Source organism: Hyperolius riggenbachi, chromosome 10 (assembly GCF_040937935.1).
Source record: "Hyperolius riggenbachi isolate aHypRig1 chromosome 10, aHypRig1.pri, whole genome shotgun sequence".
Classification (NCBI taxonomy): Eukaryota; Metazoa; Chordata; class Amphibia; order Anura; family Hyperoliidae; genus Hyperolius; species Hyperolius riggenbachi.
In genome coordinates, this window is record NC_090655.1 from 273,724,050 (window position 1) to 273,750,437 (window position 26,388).

Consider the following 26,388-nt stretch of genomic DNA (forward strand, 5'->3'; position numbering starts at 1 on the left):
CTATCTCTATACAGCTCCTGTTACACCCCATACAGCTGATAATGTGCAGAATACCAGCACTATCTCTATACAGCTCCTGTTAAACCCCATACAGCTGATAATGTGCAGAGTACCAACACTATCTCTATACAGCTCCTGTTACACCCCATACAGCTGATAATGTGCAGAGTACCTACACTATCTCTGTACAGCTCCTGTTACACCCCATACAGCTGATAATGTGCAGAGTACCTACACTATCTCTGTACAGCTCCTGTTACACCCCATACAGCTGGTAATGTGCAGAATACCAGCACTATCTCTGTACAGCTCCTGTTACACCCCATACAGCTGGTAATGTGCAGAGTACCAGCACTATATCTATACAGCTCCTGTTACACCCCATACAGCTGATAATGTGCAGAGTACCAGCACTATCTCTGTACAGCTCCTGTTACACCCCATACAGCTGATAATGTGCAGAGTACCAGCACTATCTCTATACAGCTCCTGTTACACCCCATACAGGTGATAATGTGCAGCGTACCAGCACTATCTCTATACAGCTCCTGTTACACCCCATACAGCTGATAATGTGCAGAGTACCAGCACTATCTCTATACAGCTCCTGTTACACCCCATACAGCTGATAATGTGCAGAGTACCAGCACTATCTCTGTACAGCTCCTGTTACACCCCATACAGCTGATAATGTGCAGAGTACCAGCACTATATCTATACAGCTCCTGTTACACCCCATACAGCCGATAATGTGCAGAGTACCAGCACTATATCTATACAGCTCCCGTTACAGCCCATACAGCCGATAATGTGCAGAGTACCAGCACTATCTCTATACAGCTCCCGTTACACCCCATACAGCTGATAATGTGCAGAGTACCAGCACTATCTCTATACAGCTCCTGTTACACCCCATACAGCTGATAATGTGCAGAATACCAGCACTATCTCTATACAGCTCTTGTTACACCCCATACAGCTGATAATGTGCAGAGTACCAGCACTATCTCTATACAGCTCCTGTTACACCCCATACAGCTGATAATGTGCAGAGTACCAGCACTATCTCTATACAGCTCCTGTTACACCCCATACAGCTGATAATGTGCAGAATACCAGCACTATCTCTATACAGCTCCTGTTACACCCCATACAGCTGATAATGTGCAGAGTACCAGCACTATCTCTATACAGCTCCTGTTACACCCCATACAGCTGATAATGTGCAGAATACCAGCACTATCTCTATACAGCTCCTGTTACACCCCATACAGCTGATAATGTGCAGAGTACCAGCACTATCTCTATACAGCTCCTGTTACACCCCATACAGCTGATAATGTGCAGAATACCAGCACTATCTCTATACAGCTCCTGTTACACCCCATACAGCTGATAATGTGCAGAGTACCAGCACTATCTCTATACAGCTCCTGTTACACCCCATACAGCTGATAATGTGCAGAGTACCAGCACTATCTCTATACAGCTCCTGTTACACCCCATACAGCTGATAATGTGCAGAATACCAGCACTATCTCTATACAGCTCCTGTTACACCCCATACAGCTGATAATGTGCGGAGTACCAGCGCTATCTCTATACAGCTCCTGTTACACCCCATACAGCTGATAATGTGCAGAGTACCAGCACTATCTCTATACAGCTCCTGTTACACCCCATACAGCTGATAATGTGCAGAGTACCAGCACTATCTCTATACAGCTCCTGTTACACCCCATACAGCTGATAATGTGCAGAATACCAGCACTATCTCTATACAGCTCCTGTTACACCCCATACAGCCGATAATGTGCAGAATACCAGCACTATCTCTATACAGCTCCTGTTACACCCCATACAGCCGATAATGTGCAGAATACCAGCACTAGCTCTATACAGCTCCTGTTACACCCCATACAGCCGATAATGTGCAGAATACCAGCACTAGCTCTATACAGCTCCTGTTACACCCCACACAGCCGATAATGTGCAGTGTACCAGCACTAGCTCTATACAGCTCCTGTTACACCCCATACAGCTGATAATGTGCAGAGTACCAGCACTATCTCTATACAGCTCCTGTTACACCCCATACAGCTGATAATGTGCAGTGTACCAGCACTATCTCTATACAGCTCCTGTTACACCCCATACAGCTGATAATGTGCAGAGTACCAGCACTATCTCTATACAGCTCCTGTTACACCCCATACAGCTGATGATGTGCAGAGTACCAGCACTATCTCTATACAGCTCCTGTTACACCCCATACAGCTGGTAATGTGCAGAGTACCAGCACTATCTCTATACAGCTCCTGTTACACCCCATACAGCTGATAATGTGCAGAATACCAGCACTATCTCTATACAGCTCCTGTTACACCCCATACAGCTGAGAATGTGCAGAATACCAGCACTATCTCTATACAGCTCCTGTTACACCCCATACAGCTGATAATGTGCAGAGTACCAGCACTATCTCTATATAGCTCCCGTTACACCCCATACAGCCGATAATGTGCAGAGTACCAGCACTATCTCTATACAGCTCCCGTTACACCCCATACAGCCGATAATGTGCAGAGTACCAGCACTATCTCTATACAGCTCCTGTTACACCCCATACAGCTGATAATGTGCAGAGTACCAGCACTATCTCTATACAGCTCCTGTTACACCCCATACAGCTGATAATGTGCAGAGTACCAGCATTATCTCTATACAGCTCCTGTTACACCCCATACAGCTGATAATGTGCAGAATACCAGCACTATCTCTATACAGCTCTTGTTACACCCCATACAGCTGATAATGTGCAGAGTACCAGCACTATCTCTATACAGCTCCTGTTACACCCCATACAGCTGATAATGTGCAGAGTACCAGCACTATCTCTATACAGCTCTTGTTACACCCCATACAGGTGATAATGTGCAGCGTACCAGCACTATCTCTATACAGCTCCTGTTACACCCCATACAGCTGATAATGTGCAGAGTACCAGCACTATATCTATACAGCTCCCGTTACACCCCATACAGCCGATAATGTGCAGAGTACCAGCACTATATACAGCTCCCGTTACACCCCATACAGCCGATAATGTGCAGAGTACCAGCACTATCTCTATACAGCTCCCGTTACACCCCATACAGCTGATAATGTGCAGAGTACCAGCACTATCCCTATACAGCTCCTGTTACACCCCATACAGCTGATAATGTGCAGAGTACCAGCACTATCTCTATACAGCTCCTGTTACACCCCATACAGCTGATAATGTGCAGAATACCAGCACTATCTCTATACAGCTCTTGTTACACCCCATACAGCTGATAATGTGCAGAGTACCAGCACTATCTCTATACAGCTCCTGTTACACCCCATACAGCTGATAATGTGCAGAGTACCAGCACTATCTCTATACAGCTCCTGTTACACCCCATACAGCTGATAATGTGCAGAATACCAGCACTATCTCTATACAGCTCCTGTTACACCCCATACAGCTGATAATGTGCAGAATACCAGCACTATCTCTATACAGCTCCTGTTACACCCCATACAGCTGATAATGTGCAGAGTACCAGCACTATCTCTATACAGCTCCTGTTACACCCCATACAGCTGATAATGTGCAGAATACCAGCACTATCTCTATACAGCTCCTGTTACACCCCATACAGCTGATAATGTGCAGAATACCAGCACTATCTCTATACAGCTCCTGTTACACCCCATACAGCTGATAATGTGCAGAATACCAGCACTATCTCTATACAGCTCTTGTTACACCCCATACAGCTGATAATGTGCAGAGTACCAGCACTATCTCTATACAGCTCCTGTTACACCCCATACAGCTGATAATGTGCAGAATACCAGCACTATCTCTATACAGCTCCTGTTACACCCCATACAGCTGATAATGTGCGGAGTACCAGCGCTATCTCTATACAGCTTCTGTTACACCCCATACAGCTGATAATGTGCAGAGTACCAGCACTATCTCTATACAGCTCCTGTTACACCCCATACAGCTGATAATGTGCAGAGTACCAGCACTATCTCTATACAGCTCCTGTTACACCCCATACAGCTGATAATGTGCAGAGTACCGGCACTATCTCTATACAGCTCCTGTTACACCCCATACAGCTGATAATGTGCAGAGTACCAGCACTATCTCTATACAGCTCCTGTTACACCCCATACAGCTGATAATGTGCAGAATACCAGCACTATCTCTATACAGCTCCTGTTACACCCCATACAGCTGATAATGTGCAGAGTACCAGCACTATCTCTATACAGCTCCTGTTACACCCCATACAGCTGATAATGTGCAGAATACCAGCACTATCTCTATACAGCTCCTGTTACACCCCATACAGCTGATAATGTGCAGAGTACCAGCACTATCTCTATACAGCTCCTGTTACACCCCATACAGCTGATAATGTGCAGAATACCAGCACTATCTCTATACAGCTCCTGTTACACCCCATACAGCCGATAATGTGCAGAATACCAGCACTATCTCTATACAGCTCCTGTTACACCCCACACAGCCGATAATATGCAGAGTACCAGCACTAGCTCTATACAGCTCCTGTTACACCCCACACAGCCGATAATGTGCAGTGTACCAGCACTATCTCTATACAGCTCCTGTTACACCCCATACAGCTGATAATGTGCAGAATACCAGCACTATCTCTATACAGCTCCTGTTACACCCCATACAGCTGATAATGTGCGGAGTACCAGCGCTATCTCTATACAGCTTCTGTTACACCCCATACAGCTGATAATGTGCAGAGTACCAGCACTATCTCTATACAGCTCCTGTTACACCCCATACAGCTGATAATGTGCAGAGTACCAGCACTATCTCTATACAGCTACTGTTACACCCCATACAGCTGATAATGTGCAGAGTACCGGCACTATCTCTATACAGCTCCTGTTACACCCCATACAGCTGATAATGTGCAGAGTACCAGCACTATCTCTATACAGCTCCTGTTACACCCCATAAAGCTGATAATGTGCAGAATACCAGCACTATCTCTATACAGCTCCTGTTACACCCCATACAGCTGATAATGTGCAGAGTACCAGCACTATCTCTATACAGCTCCTGTTACACCCCATACAGCTGATAATGTGCAGAATACCAGCACTATCTCTATACAGCTCCTGTTACACCCCATACAGCTGATAATGTGCAGAGTACCAGCACTATCTCTATACAGCTCCTGTTACACCCCATACAGCTGATAATGTGCAGAATACCAGCACTATCTCTATACAGCTCCTGTTACACCCCATACAGCCGATAATGTGCAGAATACCAGCACTATCTCTATACAGCTCCTGTTACACCCCACACAGCCGATAATATGCAGAGTACCAGCACTAGCTCTATACAGCTCCTGTTACACCCCACACAGCCGATAATGTGCAGTGTACCAGCACTATCTCTATACAGCTCCTGTTACACCCCATACAGCTGATAATGTGCAGAGTACCAGCACTATCTCTATACAGCTCCTGTTACACCCCATACAGCTGATAATGTGCAGAGTACCAGCACTATCTCTATACAGCTCCTGTTACACCCCATACAGCTGATAATGTGCAGAGTACCAGCACTATCTCTATACAGCTCCTGTTACACCCCATACAGCTGATAATGTGCAGAGTACCGGCACTATCTCTATACAGCTCCTGTTACACCCCATACAGCTGATAATGTGCAGAGTACCAGCACTATCTCTATACAGCTCCTGTTACACCCCATACAGCTGATAATGTGCAGAATACCAGCACTATCTCTATACAGCTCCTGTTACACCCCATACAGCTGATAATGTGCAGAGTACCAGCACTATCTCTATACAGCTCCTGTTACACCCCATACAGCTGATAATGTGCAGAATACCAGCACTATCTCTATACAGCTCCTGTTACACCCCATACAGCTGATAATGTGCAGAGTACCAGCACTATCTCTATACAGCTCCTGTTACACCCCATACAGCTGATAATGTGCAGAATACCAGCACTATCTCTATACAGCTCCTGTTACACCCCATACAGCCGATAATGTGCAGAATACCAGCACTATCTCTATACAGCTCCTGTTACACCCCACACAGCCGATAATATGCAGAGTACCAGCACTAGCTCTATACAGCTCCTGTTACACCCCACACAGCCGATAATGTGCAGTGTACCAGCACTATCTCTATACAGCTCCTGTTACACCCCATACAGCTGATAATGTGCAGAATACCAGCACTATCTCTATACAGCTCCTGTTACACCCCATACAGCTGATAATGTGCGGAGTACCAGCGCTATCTCTATACAGCTTCTGTTACACCCCATACAGCTGATAATGTGCAGAGTACCAGCACTATCTCTATACAGCTCCTGTTACACCCCATACAGCTGATAATGTGCAGAGTACCAGCACTATCTCTATACAGCTACTGTTACACCCCATACAGCTGATAATGTGCAGAGTACCGGCACTATCTCTATACAGCTCCTGTTACACCCCATACAGCTGATAATGTGCAGAGTACCAGCACTATCTCTATACAGCTCCTGTTACACCCCATAAAGCTGATAATGTGCAGAATACCAGCACTATCTCTATACAGCTCCTGTTACACCCCATACAGCTGATAATGTGCAGAGTACCAGCACTATCTCTATACAGCTCCTGTTACACCCCATACAGCTGATAATGTGCAGAATACCAGCACTATCTCTATACAGCTCCTGTTACACCCCATACAGCTGATAATGTGCAGAGTACCAGCACTATCTCTATACAGCTCCTGTTACACCCCATACAGCTGATAATGTGCAGAATACCAGCACTATCTCTATACAGCTCCTGTTACACCCCATACAGCCGATAATGTGCAGAATACCAGCACTATCTCTATACAGCTCCTGTTACACCCCACACAGCCGATAATATGCAGAGTACCAGCACTAGCTCTATACAGCTCCTGTTACACCCCACACAGCCGATAATGTGCAGTGTACCAGCACTATCTCTATACAGCTCCTGTTACACCCCATACAGCTGATAATGTGCAGAGTACCAGCACTATCTCTATACAGCTCCTGTTACACCCCATACAGCTGATAATGTGCAGAATACCAGCACTATCTCTATACAGCTCCTGTTACACCTCATACAGCTGATAATGTGCAGAGTACCAGCACTATCTCTATACAGCTCCTGTTACACCCCATACAGCTGATAATGTGCAGAGTACCAGCACTATCTCTATACAGCTCCTGTTACACCCCATACAGCTGATAATGTGCAGAGTACCAGCACTATCTCTATACAGCTCCTGTTACACCCCATACAGCTGATAATGTGCAGAGTACCAGCACTATCTCTATACAGCTCCTGTTACACCCCATACAGCTGATAATGTGCAGAATACCAGCACTATCTCTATACAGCTCCTGTTACACCCCATACAGCTGATAATGTGCGGAGTACCAGCGCTATCTCTATACAGCTCCTGTTACACCCCATACAGCTGATAATGTGCAGAGTACCAGCGCTATCTCTATACAGCTCCTGTTACACCCCATACAGCTGATAATGTGCAGAGTACCAGCACTATCTCTATACAGCTCCTGTTACACCCCATACAGCTGATAATGTGCAGAATGCCAGCACTATCTCTATACAGCTCCTGTTACACCCCATACAGCCGATAATGTGCAGAATACCAGCACTATCTCTATACAGCTCCTGTTACACCCCATACAGCCGATAATGTGCAGAATACCAGCACTAGCTCTATACAGCTCCTGTTACACCCCATACAGCCGATAATGTGCAGAATACCAGCACTAGCTCTATACAGCTCCTGTTACACCCCACACAGCCGATAATGTGCAGTGTACCAGCACTAGCTCTATACAGCTCCTGTTACACCCCATACAGCTGATAATGTGCAGTGTACCAGCACTATCTCTATACAGCTCCTGTTACACCCCATACAGCTGATAATGTGCAGAGTACCAGCACTATCTCTATACAGCTCCTGTTACACCCCATACAGCTGATAATGTGCAGTGTACCAGCACTATCTCTATACAGCTCCTGTTACACCCCATACAGCTGATAATGTGCAGAGTACCAGCACTATCTCTATACAGCTCCTGTTACACCCCATACAGCTGATGATGTGCAGAGTACCAGCACTATCTCTATACAGCTCCTGTTACACCCCATACAGCTGGTAATGTGCAGAGTACCAGCACTATCTCTATACAGCTCCTGTTACACCCCATACAGCTGATAATGTGCAGAATACCAGCACTATCTCTATACAGCTCCTGTTACACCCCATACAGCTGATAATGTGCAGAATACCAGCACTATCTCTATACAGCTCCTGTTACACCCCATACAGCTGAGAATGTGCAGAGTACCAGCACTATCTCTATATAGCTCCCGTTACACCCCATACAGCCGATAATGTGCAGAGTACCAGCACTATCTCTATACAGCTCCCGTTACACCCCATACAGCCGATAATGTGCAGAGTACCAGCACTATCTCTATACAGCTCCTGTTACACCCCATACAGCTGATAATGTGCAGAGTACCAGCACTATCTCTATACAGCTCCTGTTACACCCCATACAGCTGATAATATGCAGAGTACCAGCACTATCTCTATACAGCTCCTGTTACACCCCATACAGCTGATAATGTGCAGAATACCAGCACTATCTCTATACAGCTCTTGTTACACCCCATACAGCTGATAATGTGCAGAGTACCAGCACTATCTCTATACAGCTCCTGTTACACCCCATACAGCTGATAATGTGCAGAATACCAGCACTATCTCTATACAGCTCTTGTTACACCCCATACAGCTGATAATGTGCAGAGTACCAGCACTATCTCTATACAGCTCCTGTTACACCCCATACAGCTGATAATGTGCAGAGTACCAGCACTATCTCTATACAGCTCCTGTTACACCCCATACAGGTGATAATGTGCAGCGTACCAGCACTATCTCTATACAGCTCCTGTTACACCCCATACAGCTGATAATGTGCAGAGTACCAGCACTATATCTATACAGCTCCCGTTACACCCCATACAGCCGATAATGTGCAGAGTACCAGCACTATATACAGCTCCCGTTACACCCCATACAGCCGATAATGTGCAGAGTACCAGCACTATCTCTATACAGCTCCCGTTACACCCCATACAGCTGATAATGTGCAGAGTACCAGCACTATCCCTATACAGCTCCTGTTACACCCCATACAGCTGATAATGTGCAGAGTACCAGCACTATCTCTATACAGCTCCTGTTACACCCCATACAGCTGATAATGTGCAGAATACCAGCACTATCTCTATACAGCTCTTGTTACACCCCATACAGCTGATAATGTGCAGAGTACCAGCACTATCTCTATACAGCTCCTGTTACACCCCATACAGCTGATAATGTGCAGAGTACCAGCACTATCTCTATACAGCTCCTGTTACACCCCATACAGCTGATAATGTGCAGAATACCAGCACTATCTCTATACAGCTCCTGTTACACCCCATACAGCTGATAATGTGCAGAATACCAGCACTATCTCTATACAGCTCCTGTTACACCCCATACAGCTGATAATGTGCAGAGTACCAGCACTATCTCTATACAGCTCCTGTTACACCCCATACAGCTGATAATGTGCAGAATACCAGCACTATCTCTATACAGCTCCTGTTACACCCCATACAGCTGATAATGTGCAGAATACCAGCACTATCTCTATACAGCTCCTGTTACACCCCATACAGCTGATAATGTGCAGAATACCAGCACTATCTCTATACAGCTCTTGTTACACCCCATACAGCTGATAATGTACAGAGTACCAGCACTATCTCTATACAGCTCCTGTTACACCCCATACAGCTGATAATGTGCAGAGTACCAGCACTATCTCTATACAGCTCCTGTTACACCCCATACAGCTGATAATGTGCAGAATACCAGCACTATCTCTATACAGCTCCTGTTACACCCCATACAGCTGATAATGTGCGGAGTACCAGCGCTATCTCTATACAGCTTCTGTTACACCCCATACAGCTGATAATGTGCAGAGTACCAGCACTATCTCTATACAGCTCCTGTTACACCCCATACAGCTGATAATGTGCAGAGTACCAGCACTATCTCTATACAGCTCCTGTTACACCCCATACAGCTGATAATGTGCAGAGTACCGGCACTATCTCTATACAGCTCCTGTTACACCCCATACAGCTGATAATGTGCAGAGTACCAGCACTATCTCTATACAGCTCCTGTTACACCCCATACAGCTGATAATGTGCAGAATACCAGCACTATCTCTATACAGCTCCTGTTACACCCCATACAGCTGATAATGTGCAGAGTACCAGCACTATCTCTATACAGCTCCTGTTACACCCCATACAGCTGATAATGTGCAGAATACCAGCACTATCTCTATACAGCTCCTGTTACACCCCATACAGCTGATAATGTGCAGAGTACCAGCACTATCTCTATACAGCTCCTGTTACACCCCATACAGCTGATAATGTGCAGAATACCAGCACTATCTCTATACAGCTCCTGTTACACCCCATACAGCCGATAATGTGCAGAATACCAGCACTATCTCTATACAGCTCCTGTTACACCCCACACAGCCGATAATATGCAGAGTACCAGCACTAGCTCTATACAGCTCCTGTTACACCCCACACAGCCGATAATGTGCAGTGTACCAGCACTATCTCTATACAGCTCCTGTTACACCCCATACAGCTGATAATGTGCAGAGTACCAGCACTATCTCTATACAGCTCCTGTTACACCCCATACAGCTGATAATGTGCAGAATACCAGCACTATCTCTATACAGCTCCTGTTACACCTCATACAGCTGATAATGTGCAGAGTACCAGCACTATCTCTATACAGCTCCTGTTACACCCCATACAGCTGATAATGTGCAGAGTACCAGCACTATCTCTATACAGCTCCTGTTACACCCCATACAGCTGATAATGTGCAGAGTACCAGCACTATCTCTATACAGCTCCTGTTACACCCCATACAGCTGATAATGTGCAGAATACCAGCACTATCTCTATACAGCTCTTGTTACACCCCATACAGCTGATAATGTGCAGAGTACCAGCACTATCTCTATACAGCTCCTGTTACACCCCATACAGCTGATAATGTGCAGAGTACCAGCACTATCTCTATACAGCTCCTGTTACACCCCATACAGCTGATAATGTGCAGAATACCAGCACTATCTCTATACAGCTCCTGTTACACCCCATACAGCTGATAATGTGCAGAATACCAGCACTATCTCTATACAGCTCCTGTTACACCCCATACAGCTGATAATGTGCAGAGTACCAGCACTATCTCTATACAGCTCCTGTTACACCCCATACAGCTGATAATGTGCAGAATACCAGCACTATCTCTATACAGCTCCTGTTACACCCCATACAGCTGATAATGTGCAGAATACCAGCACTATCTCTATACAGCTCCTGTTACACCCCATACAGCTGATAATGTGCAGAATACCAGCACTATCTCTATACAGCTCTTGTTACACCCCATACAGCTGATAATGTGCAGAGTACCAGCACTATCTCTATACAGCTCCTGTTACACCCCATACAGCTGATAATGTGCAGAGTACCAGCACTATCTCTATACAGCTCCTGTTACACCCCATACAGCTGATAATGTGCAGAATACCAGCACTATCTCTATACAGCTCCTGTTACACCCCATACAGCTGATAATGTGCGGAGTACCAGCGCTATCTCTATACAGCTTCTGTTACACCCCATACAGCTGATAATGTGCAGAGTACCAGCACTATCTCTATACAGCTCCTGTTACACCCCATACAGCTGATAATGTGCAGAGTACCAGCACTATCTCTATACAGCTCCTGTTACACCCCATACAGCTGATAATGTGCAGAGTACCGGCACTATCTCTATACAGCTCCTGTTACACGCCATACAGCTGATAATGTGCAGAGTACCAGCACTATCTCTATACAGCTCCTGTTACACCCCATAAAGCTGATAATGTGCAGAATACCAGCACTATCTCTATACAGCTCCTGTTACACCCCATACAGCTGATAATGTGCAGAGTACCAGCACTATCTCTATACAGCTCCTGTTACACCCCATACAGCTGATAATGTGCAGAATACCAGCACTATCTCTATACAGCTCCTGTTACACCCCATACAGCTGATAATGTGCAGAGTACCAGCACTATCTCTATACAGCTCCTGTTACACCCCATACAGCTGATAATGTGCAGAATACCAGCACTATCTCTATACAGCTCCTGTTACACCCCATACAGCCGATAATGTGCAGAATACCAGCACTATCTCTATACAGCTCCTGTTACACCCCACACAGCCGATAATATGCAGAGTACCAGCACTAGCTCTATACAGCTCCTGTTACACCCCACACAGCCGATAATGTGCAGTGTACCAGCACTATCTCTATACAGCTCCTGTTACACCCCATACAGCTGATAATGTGCAGAGTACCAGCACTATCTCTATACAGCTCCTGTTACACCCCATACAGCTGATAATGTGCAGAATACCAGCACTATCTCTATACAGCTCCTGTTACACCTCATACAGCTGATAATGTGCAGAGTACCAGCACTATCTCTATACAGCTCCTGTTACACCCCATACAGCTGATAATGTGCAGAGTACCAGCACTATCTCTATACAGCTCCTGTTACACCCCATGCAGCTGATAATGTGCAGAGTACCAGCACTATCTCTATACAGCTCCTGTTACACCCCATACAGCTGATAATGTGCAGAGTACCAGCACTATCTCTATACAGCTCCTGTTACACCCCATACAGCTGATAATGTGCAGAATACCAGCACTATCTCTATACAGCTCCTGTTACACCCCATACAGTTGATAATGTGGAGAATACCAGCTCTATATCTATACAGCTCCTGTTACACCCCATACAGCTGATAATTTGCAGAGTACCAGCACTATCTCTATACAGCTCCTGTTACACCCCATACAGCTGATAATGTGCAGAGTACCAGCACTATCTCTATACAGCTACTGTTACACCCCATACAGCTGATAATGTGCAGAGTACCAGCACTAGATCTATACGGCTCCTGTTACACCCCATACAGCTGATAATGTGCAGAGTACCAGCACTAGCTCTATACGGCTCCTGTTACACCCCATACAGCTGATAATGTGCAGAATACCAGCACTGTCTGTATACAACTCCTGTTACACCCCATACAGCTGATAATGTGCAGAATACCAGCACTATCTCTGTACAGCTCCTGTTACATCCCATACAGCTGATAATGTGCAGAATACCAGCACTATCTCTATACAGCTCCTGTTACACCCCATACATCTGATAATGTGCAGAATACCAGCACTATCTCTATACAGCTCCTGTTACACCCCATACAGCTGATAATGTGCAGAATACCAGCACTATCTCTATACAGCTCCTGTTACACCCCATACAGCCGATAATGTGCAAAAGGTGGATCAGCGCAACACCAGGCCGCCTCCAAATGGCCTCCAATCAGAGGTGCGCTGAGCCCCCCCAGAAACTACAAACGCTTCTTGAACCCAAACAGAAGCTCTGCATATACACCAAAAGCATGGCTGTTAGGAGGATGATAGGATGTTAACTAAATCCTAATCTATGTATATGCATAACCTATGTATGATTAGCTGCACCCAGGCTATGCATATACATAGGTTAGGTTTTAGTTAGTGTTAGGCCCCTCCCATGGAGGATCGACTTCTTCGCAGTGGGAGGGACGAGTACTTAATAGGTTGCATGCAAGCTGTTACAGGAAACTAACATCCTCCTCCAGTGGTAGACAGGTCATGTGTATGCTCGGTGTGTATTATATCCCACAAGTGGGGCTTGCACTCTTTTGCAGGTAGGCACTTGCCTGTTTTTAAGTAGCGCTGTTCATTTCCTTGCTATGTACAGCCGATAATGTGCAGAGTACCAGCACTATCTCTATACAGCTCCTGTTACACCCCACACAGCTGATAATGTGCAGAGTACCAGCTCTATATCTATACAGCTCCTGTTACACCCCATACAGCTGATAATGTGCACTGTACCAGCACTATCTCTATACAGCTCCTGTTACACCCCATACAGCTGATAATGTGCAGAGTACCTACACTATCTCTATACAGCTCCCGTTACACCCCATACAGCTGATACTGTGCAGAGTACCAGCACTATCTCTATACAGCTCCTGTTACACCCCATACAGCTGATAATGTGCAGAGTACCAGCACTATCTCTATAGAGCTCCTGTTACACCCCATACAGCTGATAATGTGCAGAATACCAGCACTATCTCTATACAGCTCCTGTTACACCCCATACAGCTGATAATGTGCAGAGTACCTACACTATCTCTATACAGCTCCTGTTACACCCCATACAGCTGATACTGTGCAGAATACCAGCACTATCTCTATACAGCTCCTGTTACACCCCATACAGCTGATAATGTGCCGAATACCAGCACTATCTCTATACAGCTCCTGTTACACCCCATACAGCTGATAATGTGCAGAATACCAGCACTATCTCTATACAGCTCCTGTTACACCCCATACAGCTGATAATGTGCAGAATACCAGCACTATCTCTATACAGCTCCTGTTACACCCCATACAGCTGATAATGTGCAGAGTACCAGCACTATCTCTATACAGCTCCTGTTACACCCTATACAGCTGATAATGTGCAGAATACCAGCAGCACTATCTCTATACAGCTCCTGTTACACCCCATACAGCTGATAATGTGCAGAGTACCAGCACTATCTCTATACAGCTCCTGTTACACCCCATACAGCTGATAATGTGCAGAATACCAGCACTATCTCTATAGAGCTCCTGTTACACCCCATACAGCTGATAATGTGCAGAATACCAGCAGTATCTCTATACAGCTCCTGTTACACCCCATACAGCCGATAATGTGCAGAGTACCAGCACTATCTCTATACAGCTCCTGTTACACCCCATACAGCTGATAATGTGCTGAATACCAGCACTATCTCTATACAGCTCCTGTTACACCCCATACAGTTGATAATGTGCAGAATATCATCACTATCTCTATACAGCTCCTGTTACACCCCATACAGTTGATAATGTGCAGAATACCATCACTATCTCTATACAGCTCCTGTTACACCCCATACAGCTGATAATGTTCAGAATACCAGCACTATCTTTATACAGCTCCTGTTACACCCCATACAGCTGATAATGTGCAGAGTACCAGCACTATCTCTATACAGCTCCTGTTACACCCCATACAGCTGATAATGTGCAGAGTACCAGCACTATCTCTATACAACTCCTGTTACACCCCATACAGCTGATAATGTGCAAAAGGTGGATCAGCGCAACACCAGGCCGCCTCCGAATGGCCTCCAATCAGAGGTGCGCTGAGCCCCCCCAGAAACTACAAACGCACCTTGAACCCAAACAGAAGCTCTGCATATACACCAAAAGCATGGCTGTTAAGTGGGAGCAGCTGACCAAAAACGAAATAAATTAGTACATAGCAAGGAAATGAACAGCGCTACTTAAAAACAGGCAAGTGCCTACCTGCAAAAGAGTGCAAGCCCCACTTGTGGGATATAATACACACCGAGCATACACATGACCTGTCTACCACTGGAGGAGGATGATAGGATGTTAACTAAATCCTAACCTATGTATATGCATAACCTATGTATGATTAGCTGCACCCAGGCTATGCATATACATAGGTTAGGATTTAGTTAGTGTTAGGCCCCTCCCATGGAGGATCGACTTCTTCGCAGTGGGAGGGACGAGTACTTAATAGGTTGCATGCAAGCTGTTACAGGAAACTAACATCCTCCTCCAGTGGTAGACAGGTCATGTGTATGCTCGGTGTGTATTATATCCCACAAGTGGGGCTTGCACTCTTTTGCAGGTAGGCACTTGCCTGTTTTTAAGTAGCGCTGTTCATTTCCTTGCTATGTACAGCCGATAATGTGCAGAGTACCAGCACTATCTCTATACAGCTCCTGTTACACCCCACACAGCTGATAATGTGCAGAGTACCAGCTCTATATCTATACAGCTCCTGTTACACCCCATACAGCTGATAATGTGCACTGTACCAGCACTATCTCTATACAGCTCCTGTTACACCCCATACAGCTGATAATGTGCAGAGTACCTACACTATCTCTATACAGCTCCCGTTACACCCCATACAGCTGATACTGTGCAGAGTACCAGCACTATCTCTATACAGCTCCTGTTACACCCCATACAGCTGATAATGTGCAGAGTACCAGCACTATCTCTATAGAGCTCCTGTTACACCCCATACAGCTGATAATGTGCAGAATACCAGCACTATCTCTATACAGCTCCTGTTACACCCCATACAGCTGATAATGTGCAGAGTACCTACACTATCTCTATACAGCTCCTGTTACACCCCATACAGCTGATACTGTGCAGAATACCAGCACTATCTCTATACAGCTCCTGTTACACCCCATACAGCTGATAATGTGCAGAATACCAGCACTATCTCTATACAGCTCCTGTTACACCCCATACAGCTGATAATGTGCAGAATACCAGCACTATCTCTATACAGCTCCTGTTACACCCCATACAGCTGATAATGTGCAGAATACCAGCAGTATCTCTATACAGCTCCTGTTACACCCCATACAGCTGATAATGTGCAGAGTACCAGCACTATCTCTATACAGCTCCTGTTACACCCTATACAGCTGATAATGTGCAGAATACCAGCAGCACTATCTCTATACAGCTCCTGTTACACCCCATACAGCTGATAATGTGCAGAGTACCAGCACTATCTCTATACAGCTCCTGTTACACCCCATACAGCTGATAATGTGCAGAATACCAGCACTATCTCTATAGAGCTCCTGTTACACCCCATACAGCTGATAATGTGCAGAATACCAGCAGTATCTCTATACAGCTCCTGTTACACCCCATACAGCCGATAATGTGCAGAGTACCAGCACTATCTCTATACAGCTCCTGTTACACCCCATACAGCTGATAATGTGCTGAATACCAGCACTATCTCTATACAGCTCCTGTTACACCCCATACAGTTGATAATGTGCAGAATATCATCACTATCTCTATACAGCTCCTGTTACACCCCATACAGTTGATAATGTGCAGAATACCATCACTATCTCTATACAGCTCCTGTTACACCCCATACAGCTGATAATGTTCAGAATACCAGCACTATCTTTATACAGCTCCTGTTACACCCCATACAGCTGATAATGTGCAGAGTACCAGCACTATCTCTATACAGCTCCTGTTACACCCCATACAGCTGATAATGTGCAGAGTACCAGCACTATCTCTATACAACTCCTGTTACACCCCATACAGCTGATAATGTGCAAAAGGTGGATCAGCGCAACACCAGGCCGCCTCCGAATGGCCTCCAATCAGAGGTGCGCTGAGCCCCCCCAGAAACTACAAACGCACCTTGAACCCAAACAGAAGCTCTGCATATACACCAAAAGCATGGCTGTTAAGTGGGAGCAGCTGACCAAAAACGAAATAAATTAGTACATAGCAAGGAAATGAACAGCGCTACTTAAAAACAGGCAAGTGCCTACCTGCAAAAGAGTGCAAGCCCCACTTGTGGGATATAATACACACCGAGCATACAAATGACCTGTCTACCACTGGAGGAGGATGATAGGATGTTAACTAAATCCTAACCTATGTATATGCATAACCTATGTATGATTAGCTGCACCCAGGCTATGCATATACATAGGTTAGGATTTAGTTAGTGTTAGGCCCCTCCCATGGAGGATCGACTTCTTCGCAGTGGGAGGGACGAGTACTTAATAGGTTGCATGCAAGCTGTTACAGGAAACTAACATCCTCCTCCAGTGGTAGACAGGTCATGTGTATGCTCGGTGTGTATTATATCCCACAAGTGGGGCTTGCACTCTTTTGCAGGTAGGCACTTGCCTGTTTTTAAGTAGCGCTGTTCATTTCCTTGCTATGTACAGCCGATAATGTTCAGAATACCAGCACTATCTTTATACAGCTCCTGTTACACCCCATACAGCTGATAATGTGCAGAGTACCAGCACTATCTCTATACAGCTCCTGTTACACCCCATACAGCTGATAATGTGCAGAGTACCAGCACTATCTCTATACAGCTCCTGGTACACCCCATACAGCTGATAATGTGCAGAATACCAGCACTATCTCTATACAGCTCCTGTTACACCCCATACAGCTGATAATGTGCAGAATACCAGCACTATCTCTATACAGCTCCTGTTACACCCCATACAGCTGATAATGCGCAGAATACCAGCACTATATACAGCTCCTGTTACACCCCATACAGCTGATAATGTGCAGAATACCAGAACTATCTCTATACAGCTCCTGTTACACCCCATACAGCTGATAATGTGCAGAATACCAGCACTATTTCTACACAGCTCCTGTTACACCCCATACAGCTGATAATGTGCAGAGTACCAGCACTATCTCTATACAGCTCCTGTTACACCCCATTCAGCTGATAATGTGCAGAGTACCAGCACTATCTCTATACAGCTCCTGTTACACCCCATACAGCTGATAATGTGCAGAATACCAGCACTATCTCTATACAGCTCCTGTTACACCCCATACAGCTGATAATGTGCAGAGTACCAGCACTATCTCTATACAGCTCCTGTTACACCCCATACAGCTGGTAATGTGCAGAATACCAGCACTATCTCTATACAGCTCCTGTTACACCCCATACAGCTGATAATGTGCAGAATACCAGCACTATCTCTATATAGCTCCTGTTACACCCCATACAGCCGATAATGTGCAGAGTACCAGCACTATCTCTATATAGCTCCTGTTACACCCCATACAGCTGATAATGTGCAGAATACCAGCACTATCTCTATACAGCTCCTGTTACACTCCATACAGCTGATAATGTGCAGAATACCAGCACTATCTCTATATAGCTCCTGTCACACCCCATACAGCTGATAATGTGCAGAATACCAGCACTATCTCTATACAGCACCTGTTACACCCCATACAGCTGATAATGTGCAGAGTACCAGCACTATCTCTATACAGCTCCTGTTACACCCCATACAGCTGATAATGTGCAGAGTACCAGCACTATCTCTATACAGCTCCTGTTACACCCCATACAGCTGATAATGTTCAGAGTACCAGCACTATCTCTATACACCTCCTGTTACACCCCATACAGCTGATAATGTGCAGAGTACCAGCACTATCTCTATACAGCTCCTGTTACACCCCATACAGCTGATAATGTGCAGAATACCAGCACTATCTCTATACAGCTCCTGTTACACCCCATATAGCTAATAATGTGCAGAGTACCAGCACTATCTCTGTACAGCTCCTGTTACACCCCATACAGCTGATAATGTGCAGAGTACCAGCTCATGTACTGCGATCTCCCCTCTCCCTATTGCTCTCACAGATGCCTTCTAAGCCTATGAATAGGGAAGAGCAGCCGCATGGGCGTAACAATAGGGCCTGCAGCCCCTGCTCCTGCGTGGAGGGCCCGAGCCCCCCTCTGGGGCCTGCTCAGAGCCGTTTTGGGGGGGCTGGAGGAGACGCAGCATGAGGGGAAAGCCATGGCCACACTCGGCTGGGAGGGTAACTGTCCCCCCCCCCCCTTCCTCACCTCGGGGCTCCCCCTTCTACGCTTCCCTCCAGCTTACATTAGTGTCTGGGCAGCGGCGGGCAGATACATACCTTCCTTGCGTTCCACCGCGGATACTCCTCACTCTAGTGTCTGACGCAACTTCCTGTTTATATCGGAAGTAGCGTCAGACGCTAGAAGGAGGAACATTCCCGATGGAACGCAAGGAAGGTATATATCTGCCCGCTGCACAGACACTAATTTAAGCTGGAGGGGAGCACAGAGGGGAGAGCCCCAAGGTGAGGGAGGGGGGAACTGACCCCTCTCCCTGCCAATGTGTGGCCATGGCTCTCCCCTCATGCTGCGTCCACTCCAGCCCTCCCAAAATGGCCCTGAGCGGGCCCAAGGGGGGGGTGGGGGAGGGCATCAGATTCTCTGCAGGGCGGCCCGGTGACTCCTAGTTACGCCCCTGAGCAGCCGCACTGTTTATGTTATGGTCACAGGGACATTGGCCCATTTTCGCTTACTAACTTTTTTTGCAGAACTGAAGCAAATCCACATTACATTTCACCTTTACACATTTCTGTGCATTCAACAGCAGATTTCAGGCAAAATAACATTGAAGAATACCACCAACCATAGCGGTTAAAGGCTTCCAGAGCTGAATTAAGTAGGAGAAATGAGGGGAGCAGGCATGTATGGGGAGCTTTCCTGAGGGCCACTTCTCCCCCCATTCTCCACTGCCATCTCCTTTCCTATCTAAATACCCTCCAGCAGCCTCTTCTGGGACACCAGAGTCAGGCATTAGTGTGCAGGCGCTGGCCTGGCTGCATACATCCTACAGAGCTCAGCCAGAAGCCCTCTACGCATTATGTCACAGGTACATCATCCGCAGAACACTCCCGGCCGCACACTGTAGGGCGCACAGCTGGGCCCAGCGCCTGTACACTATAGCCTGACTCTGGTGACCCAGAAGAGGCTACCAGGAGGTATTTAGATATGAAAGGAGGGGGGCAGTGGAGACCGGGGGAGGGGTGATTATCAGGACAGCCCCCTGTACATGCCTGCTCCCCTCATTTCACCTACTTCATTCAGCTCTGGTGTCCTCTAATAGCAAATCCCCCCATACATGCTAGAAGCACCAAATGTCCTAAGTGTGCTAAGAAGAGTGTAAACAAGTGGGGAAAAATCTTATAGCCATGTCCCCCTGTGTCCCCCCAGCATTGCCATTATCCTCCAGTATGTAATGTCCCCCACCCCAGTAATGCCATTTCTCCCCCAGTATAGCCATGTCCTCCCTGTGTCCCCCAGCATTGTCATTATCCTCCAGTATGTAATGTCCCCCACCCCAGTAATGACATTTCTCCCCCAGTATAGCCATGTCCCCCTGTGTCACCCAGCATTGCCATTATCCTCCAGTATGTAGTGTCCCCCACCCCAGTAATGCCATTTCTCCCCCAGTATAGCCATGTCCCCCCTGTGTCCCCCAGCATTGCCATTATCCTCCAGTATGTAGTGTCCCCCACTTCAGTAATGCCATTTCTCCCCCAGTATAGCCATGTCCCCCCTGTGTCCCCCAGCATTGCCATTATCCTCCAGTATGTAGTGTCCCCCACCCCAGTATTGCCATTTCTCCCCCAGTATAGCCATGTCCCCCCTGTGTCCCCCAGCATTGCCATTATCCTCCAGTATGTAGTGTCCCCCACCCCAGTAATGCCATTTCTCCCCCAGTACAGCCATGTCCTCCCTGTGTCCCCCAGCATTGTCATTATCCTCCAGTATATAGTGTCCCCCACCCCAGTAATGCCATTTCTCCTCCAGTATAGCCATGTCCTCCTGTGTCCCCCAGCATTGCCATTATCCTCCATTATATAATACCCCTCCACCCCAGTAATGCCATTTCTTTCCCAGTATAGCCATGTCCTCCCTGTGTCCCCCAGCATTGCCATTATCCTCCAGTATGTAATGTCCCCACCCCAGTAATGCAATTTCTTTCCCAGTATAGCCATGTCCTCCCTGTGTCCCCCAGCATTGCCATTATCCTCCAGTATGTAATGTCCCCACCCCAGTGATGCCATTTCTTTCCCAGTATAGCCATGTCCCCCCCTGTGTCCCCCAGCATTGCCATAATCCTCCATTATATAATGTCCCCCACCCCAATAATGCCATTTCTTCCCTAGTATAGCCATGTCCCCCCTGTGTCCCCCAGCATTGCCATTATCCCCCAGTATATAATACCCCTCCACCCCAGTAATGCCATTTCTTTCCCAGTATAGCCATACCCCCTGTGTCCCCCAGCATTGCCATTATCCTCCAGTATGTAATGTCCCCCACCCCAAAAATGCCATTTCTTCCCCAGTATAGCCATGTTCCTCCTGTGTCCCCCAGCATTGCCATTATCCTCCAGTATGTAATGTCCCCCACCCCAGTAATGCCATTTCTCCCCCAGTATAGCCATGTTCCCCCAGTGTCCCCGAGAATTGACATCCCCCAGTATGTAATGTCCCCCACCCCAGTAATGCCATTTCTTCCCCAGTATAGCCATGTCCCCTCTGTGTCCCCCAGCATTGCCATTATCCTCCAGTATATAATGCCCCTCCACCCCAGTAATGCCATTTCTCCCCCAGTATAGCCATGCCCCCCCTATGTCCCCCAGCATTGCCATTATTCTCCAGTATGTATTGTCCCCCACCCCAGTAATGCCATTTCTCCCCCAGTACAGCTATGCCCACACTCCAGTATTGCTCCTTCCCCCACCTCCATGCAGAGCAGTAATAGGAAGGATTACATTGGTTTATAGCTAGCTGTCACAGTGTGCTCCAGTCCTCTGCTCCGATTAGCCTCCATCTCTGCCTCTCCTCATATCCTCATCCATCTACCACTACCAGCACTGCTGTAACATCACAGGAATGGTAACAGTGGGAGAGGGATGTGAGGAGAGGAGGCAGAGAGAGGACAGGACTTCAGCACGCTGTGAGTATAGTGCACAGGTAGCTATAAACCAGCTTATTATGCTTTCCTGCAATACTCTGCATGGCCCCACCACCCACAAGTGACAGAAATGGGGAATGCTGGGATGAGGGGGCATCCTGTATTGGTAGTTTCACCACTGACAGTATAACCTAGATTATCCTTTCCTTTTTATATATCAAAAGGCAGCAGCAGCACCCTGTACAGATCACATGACCACATCACTGAGGATGGAGGAGGACCAGAGTCACATGATTGAGAGGATATTCAACCTCACCCTGGAGATCATCTGTCTGCTGACTGGAGAGGTGAGGAGGATTCTGGGGGGGGTCACATGACATAACTCTTATCTCTATTAATAAAATGCATACCTGATGGGAGAGGTGAGGAGGGGAATTAAGAAATTTAGGTTCCTTCGACTAATGGACTGTTTGGGCGCCCCAAAGGCACTAATGCAAAATATTGGCTATTGGGAGCCGAAAGCAGAAATGTAGGCACCGGATGAATAGAGGGCATCGGGCCTGTCCAACCAAAATTTTTCATTTTGATAAATATAATTTTTTATTTTTTTTATTTTTGTGTGTCTTAAAATTGTATTGCTTTTTGTATTTACATTATTTGCAGTGTGAAAAGGTGGTCCTAGGCTTAAGCACCACCAGGGCAGGTGGTTAGGGATAGGCACCACCAGGGGGGTGGTTAGGGATAGGCACCACCAGGGGGGTGGTTAGGGATAGGCACCACCAGGGGAGTCTTAGGGTTAGGAAGCACTGGGGGAGGGGTCTTGGGGTTAGGCACAACCTGGGGGGCGTCTTAGGGTTAGGCACCACAGTGGGATGGTCTTAGGGTTAGGCACCACGAGGGGGCTTTTAGGTTTAGGCACCACAGTGGGATGGTCTTAGGGTTAGGCACCACCGGGGAGGTCTTAGGTTTAGACACCACTGGGGGGGAAGGTCTTAGGGTTGGGCATCGGTAGATTGAGGGCCCTGTGTGAGATTAGGGTTAGGTTTATTGGTAGTAAAATATTGGTAATATTTACCAGTGTTTTACTATCCTCCTTAGGACTGTAAACCTTTTTTAGTTTTCGTTATTATAGACAATGTTTTGCAATTTCAGCCTCATCCCGCTCCCTTTTTAATAGCGTTATTTTAACATATTTATTATTTTTTCTCAAATAAAGATGAAGAAATGATAAAAAATTGTTAGACAATAGTTTCAAATTTTGGCTGTACTCCGCGCCCTTCTTTTTCTGGCACCCTTATTTGATGTTATCAGGAGATCAGGAAGAGGATTCTGGGATATCACATGACATCACTCTTATCGCTTATAATAAAACACACCTGACTAGAGAGATGAGGAGGATTCTGGGAGATCATGTGACATTATTGTTGGTCTTTCCATACAGAGTCTACCTCCAGTGAAGTCTGGTGATCATGTGACCATCACGGTGCCCCCACCTCACTTTCTGATATCTGAGGGACACAACAAGCAGAAGATTCTGGAAATCACCAGGAAGGTGATGGAGCTGCTGACAGGAGAGGTGAGCGGTGCTGGGAATTATGGGACATTATCCAGTAACAGCAAGGGGTGTGTCTGGGTGGTGACTGTATTATTGTATGTTTCAGGTTCCTATAAGGTGTCAGGATGTCACCGTCTATTTCTCCATGGAGGAGTGGCAGTATATAGAAGGACACAAGGACCTCTACAAGGACGCCATGATGGAGAATCAGACGCCCCTCACAACACCGGGTAAGAGGAGACTTTCATTTTGTACAAAGGAGAAAGCAGTACGGAGGGTCCACCTAGATCCCTCATCATCTGATAAACTCATAGAGACAATGTATTCAGTCAGTGTGTGTTTTTCCGACAGATGTATCCGGTAACAGAAACCCACCAGAGAGATACACAGGTGCTCTTTATTCCTGGGATTGTTTACAAGATGATCGCACCTTTCTCCACTATTATCAGGTGGGTGGGCTGAGGGTCATCCATGATTCCAAACTGTATTTCACTTTTCCTTTTGCATATGCTGTTATCTGTGTTCACAATTTAGATATTACCTCTCATTTTGGGAATTTAGGGTGGAGAACTGATTCATGTAAGTGCCGTGTTTAAAGAGGAAAAAGAAGAGACATATGTGAGGAGTGATCAGCAATCTATGGAGGAGGGTGACGTGTTGGGGACATATAAAGAGGAAGAAGAGGAGACTGATGAAGAGACTGAGGAAGAAGAAGAGACATATGTGAGGAGTGATCAGCAGTCTATGAAGGAGGAAGACATGACGAGAACATATAAAGAGGAAGAAGAAGAGACCTATGTGAGGAGTGATCAGCAGTCTATGGAGGAGGGTGACATCATGAGGACATGCAAAGAGGAAGAAGAAGAGACATATGTGAGGAGTGATCAGACGTCTGTGGAGGAGGGTGACATGATAAGGACATGTAAAGAGGAAGAAGAGACATATGTGAGGCGTGATCAGCAGTCTATGGAGGAGGGTGACATGATGAGGACATGTAAAGAGGAAGAAGAAGAGATATATGTGATGAATGATAAGCAGTCTATGGAGGAGGGTGACACGATGAGGACAAGTAAAGAGGAAGAAGAGTCGTATGGGAGGAGTGATCAGCAGTCTGCGGAGGAGGGTGACAAGATGGGGACAAGTAAAGAGGAAGAAGAAGAGACATATGTGAGGAGTGATCAGCAGTCTGTGGAGGAGGGTGACATGATGGGGACAAGTAAAGAGGAAGAAGAAGAGACGTATGTGAGGAGTGATCAGCAGTCTGTGGAGGAGGGTGACATGATGGGGACAAGTAAAGAGGAAGAAGGAGAGACGTATGTGAGGAATGATCAGCAGTCTATGGAGGAGGGTGACATGATGAGGACAAGTACAGCGGAGGACAATGTTACTGAGGGCAGAACAGGTGGGTGATCAGCAGTAAATATAGAATAAATGTGTATGTACAGTGGCTTACTGGCAGTAACAGTACAGACACCCTGATTGCTGTAGAGTTCCCTGTTCTGTTCTGTGGATAGGTGAATGTGGTAAAGAAGTGAGAAACATCCTGCTACATTTCACAGCAGAAATACAATGTGGATAATGACTGTGTTACCGGCCTGTAATAAGCTGATAATGGTCACTGTACATTACTGTACACTGGTCACAGTAGGGGGTGACTTAGTGTTACCGGCCTGTAATAAGCTGATAATGGTCACTGTACATTACTGTACACAGATTGGTCACAGTAGGGGGTGACTTAGTGTTACTGGCCTGTAATAAGCTGATAATGGTCACTGTACATTACTGTACACTGGTCACAGTAGGGGGTGACTTAGTGTTACTGGCCTGTAATAGGCTGATAATGGTCACTGTACATTACTGTACACAGATTGGTCACAGGAGGGGTGACTTAGTGTTACTGGCCTGTAATAAGCTGATAATGGTCACTGTACATTACTGTACACAGATTGGTCACCATAGGGGTGACTTAGTGTTTCTGGCCTGTAATAAGCTGATAATGGTCACTGTACCTTA

At 46.4% G+C, this 26,388-nt stretch overlaps 2 protein-coding genes across 3 annotated transcripts in view; both read left to right on the forward strand.

The window, feature by feature from the left end:
- The window catches only part of LOC137537209 (uncharacterized), a 240,790-nt gene that overhangs the window by 158,396 nt on the left and 56,006 nt on the right, over nucleotides 1-26,388 (forward strand). The window lies entirely within an intron of this gene.
- The window catches only part of LOC137535446 (uncharacterized), a 63,991-nt gene that overhangs the window by 16,507 nt on the left and 21,096 nt on the right, over nucleotides 1-26,388 (forward strand). For both annotated transcript variants that reach the window (XM_068257276.1, XM_068257275.1), the window contains exons 2-6: nucleotides 23,045-23,167; nucleotides 24,262-24,396; nucleotides 24,482-24,605; nucleotides 24,727-24,824; nucleotides 24,937-25,777. In XM_068257276.1, coding sequence (XP_068113377.1) covers nucleotides 23,072-23,167; nucleotides 24,262-24,396; nucleotides 24,482-24,605; nucleotides 24,727-24,824; nucleotides 24,937-25,777 — 1,294 coding nt within the window. In that variant the 5' untranslated portion in view covers nucleotides 23,045-23,071. The remainder of the gene's footprint in view (nucleotides 1-23,044; nucleotides 23,168-24,261; nucleotides 24,397-24,481; nucleotides 24,606-24,726; nucleotides 24,825-24,936; nucleotides 25,778-26,388) is intronic.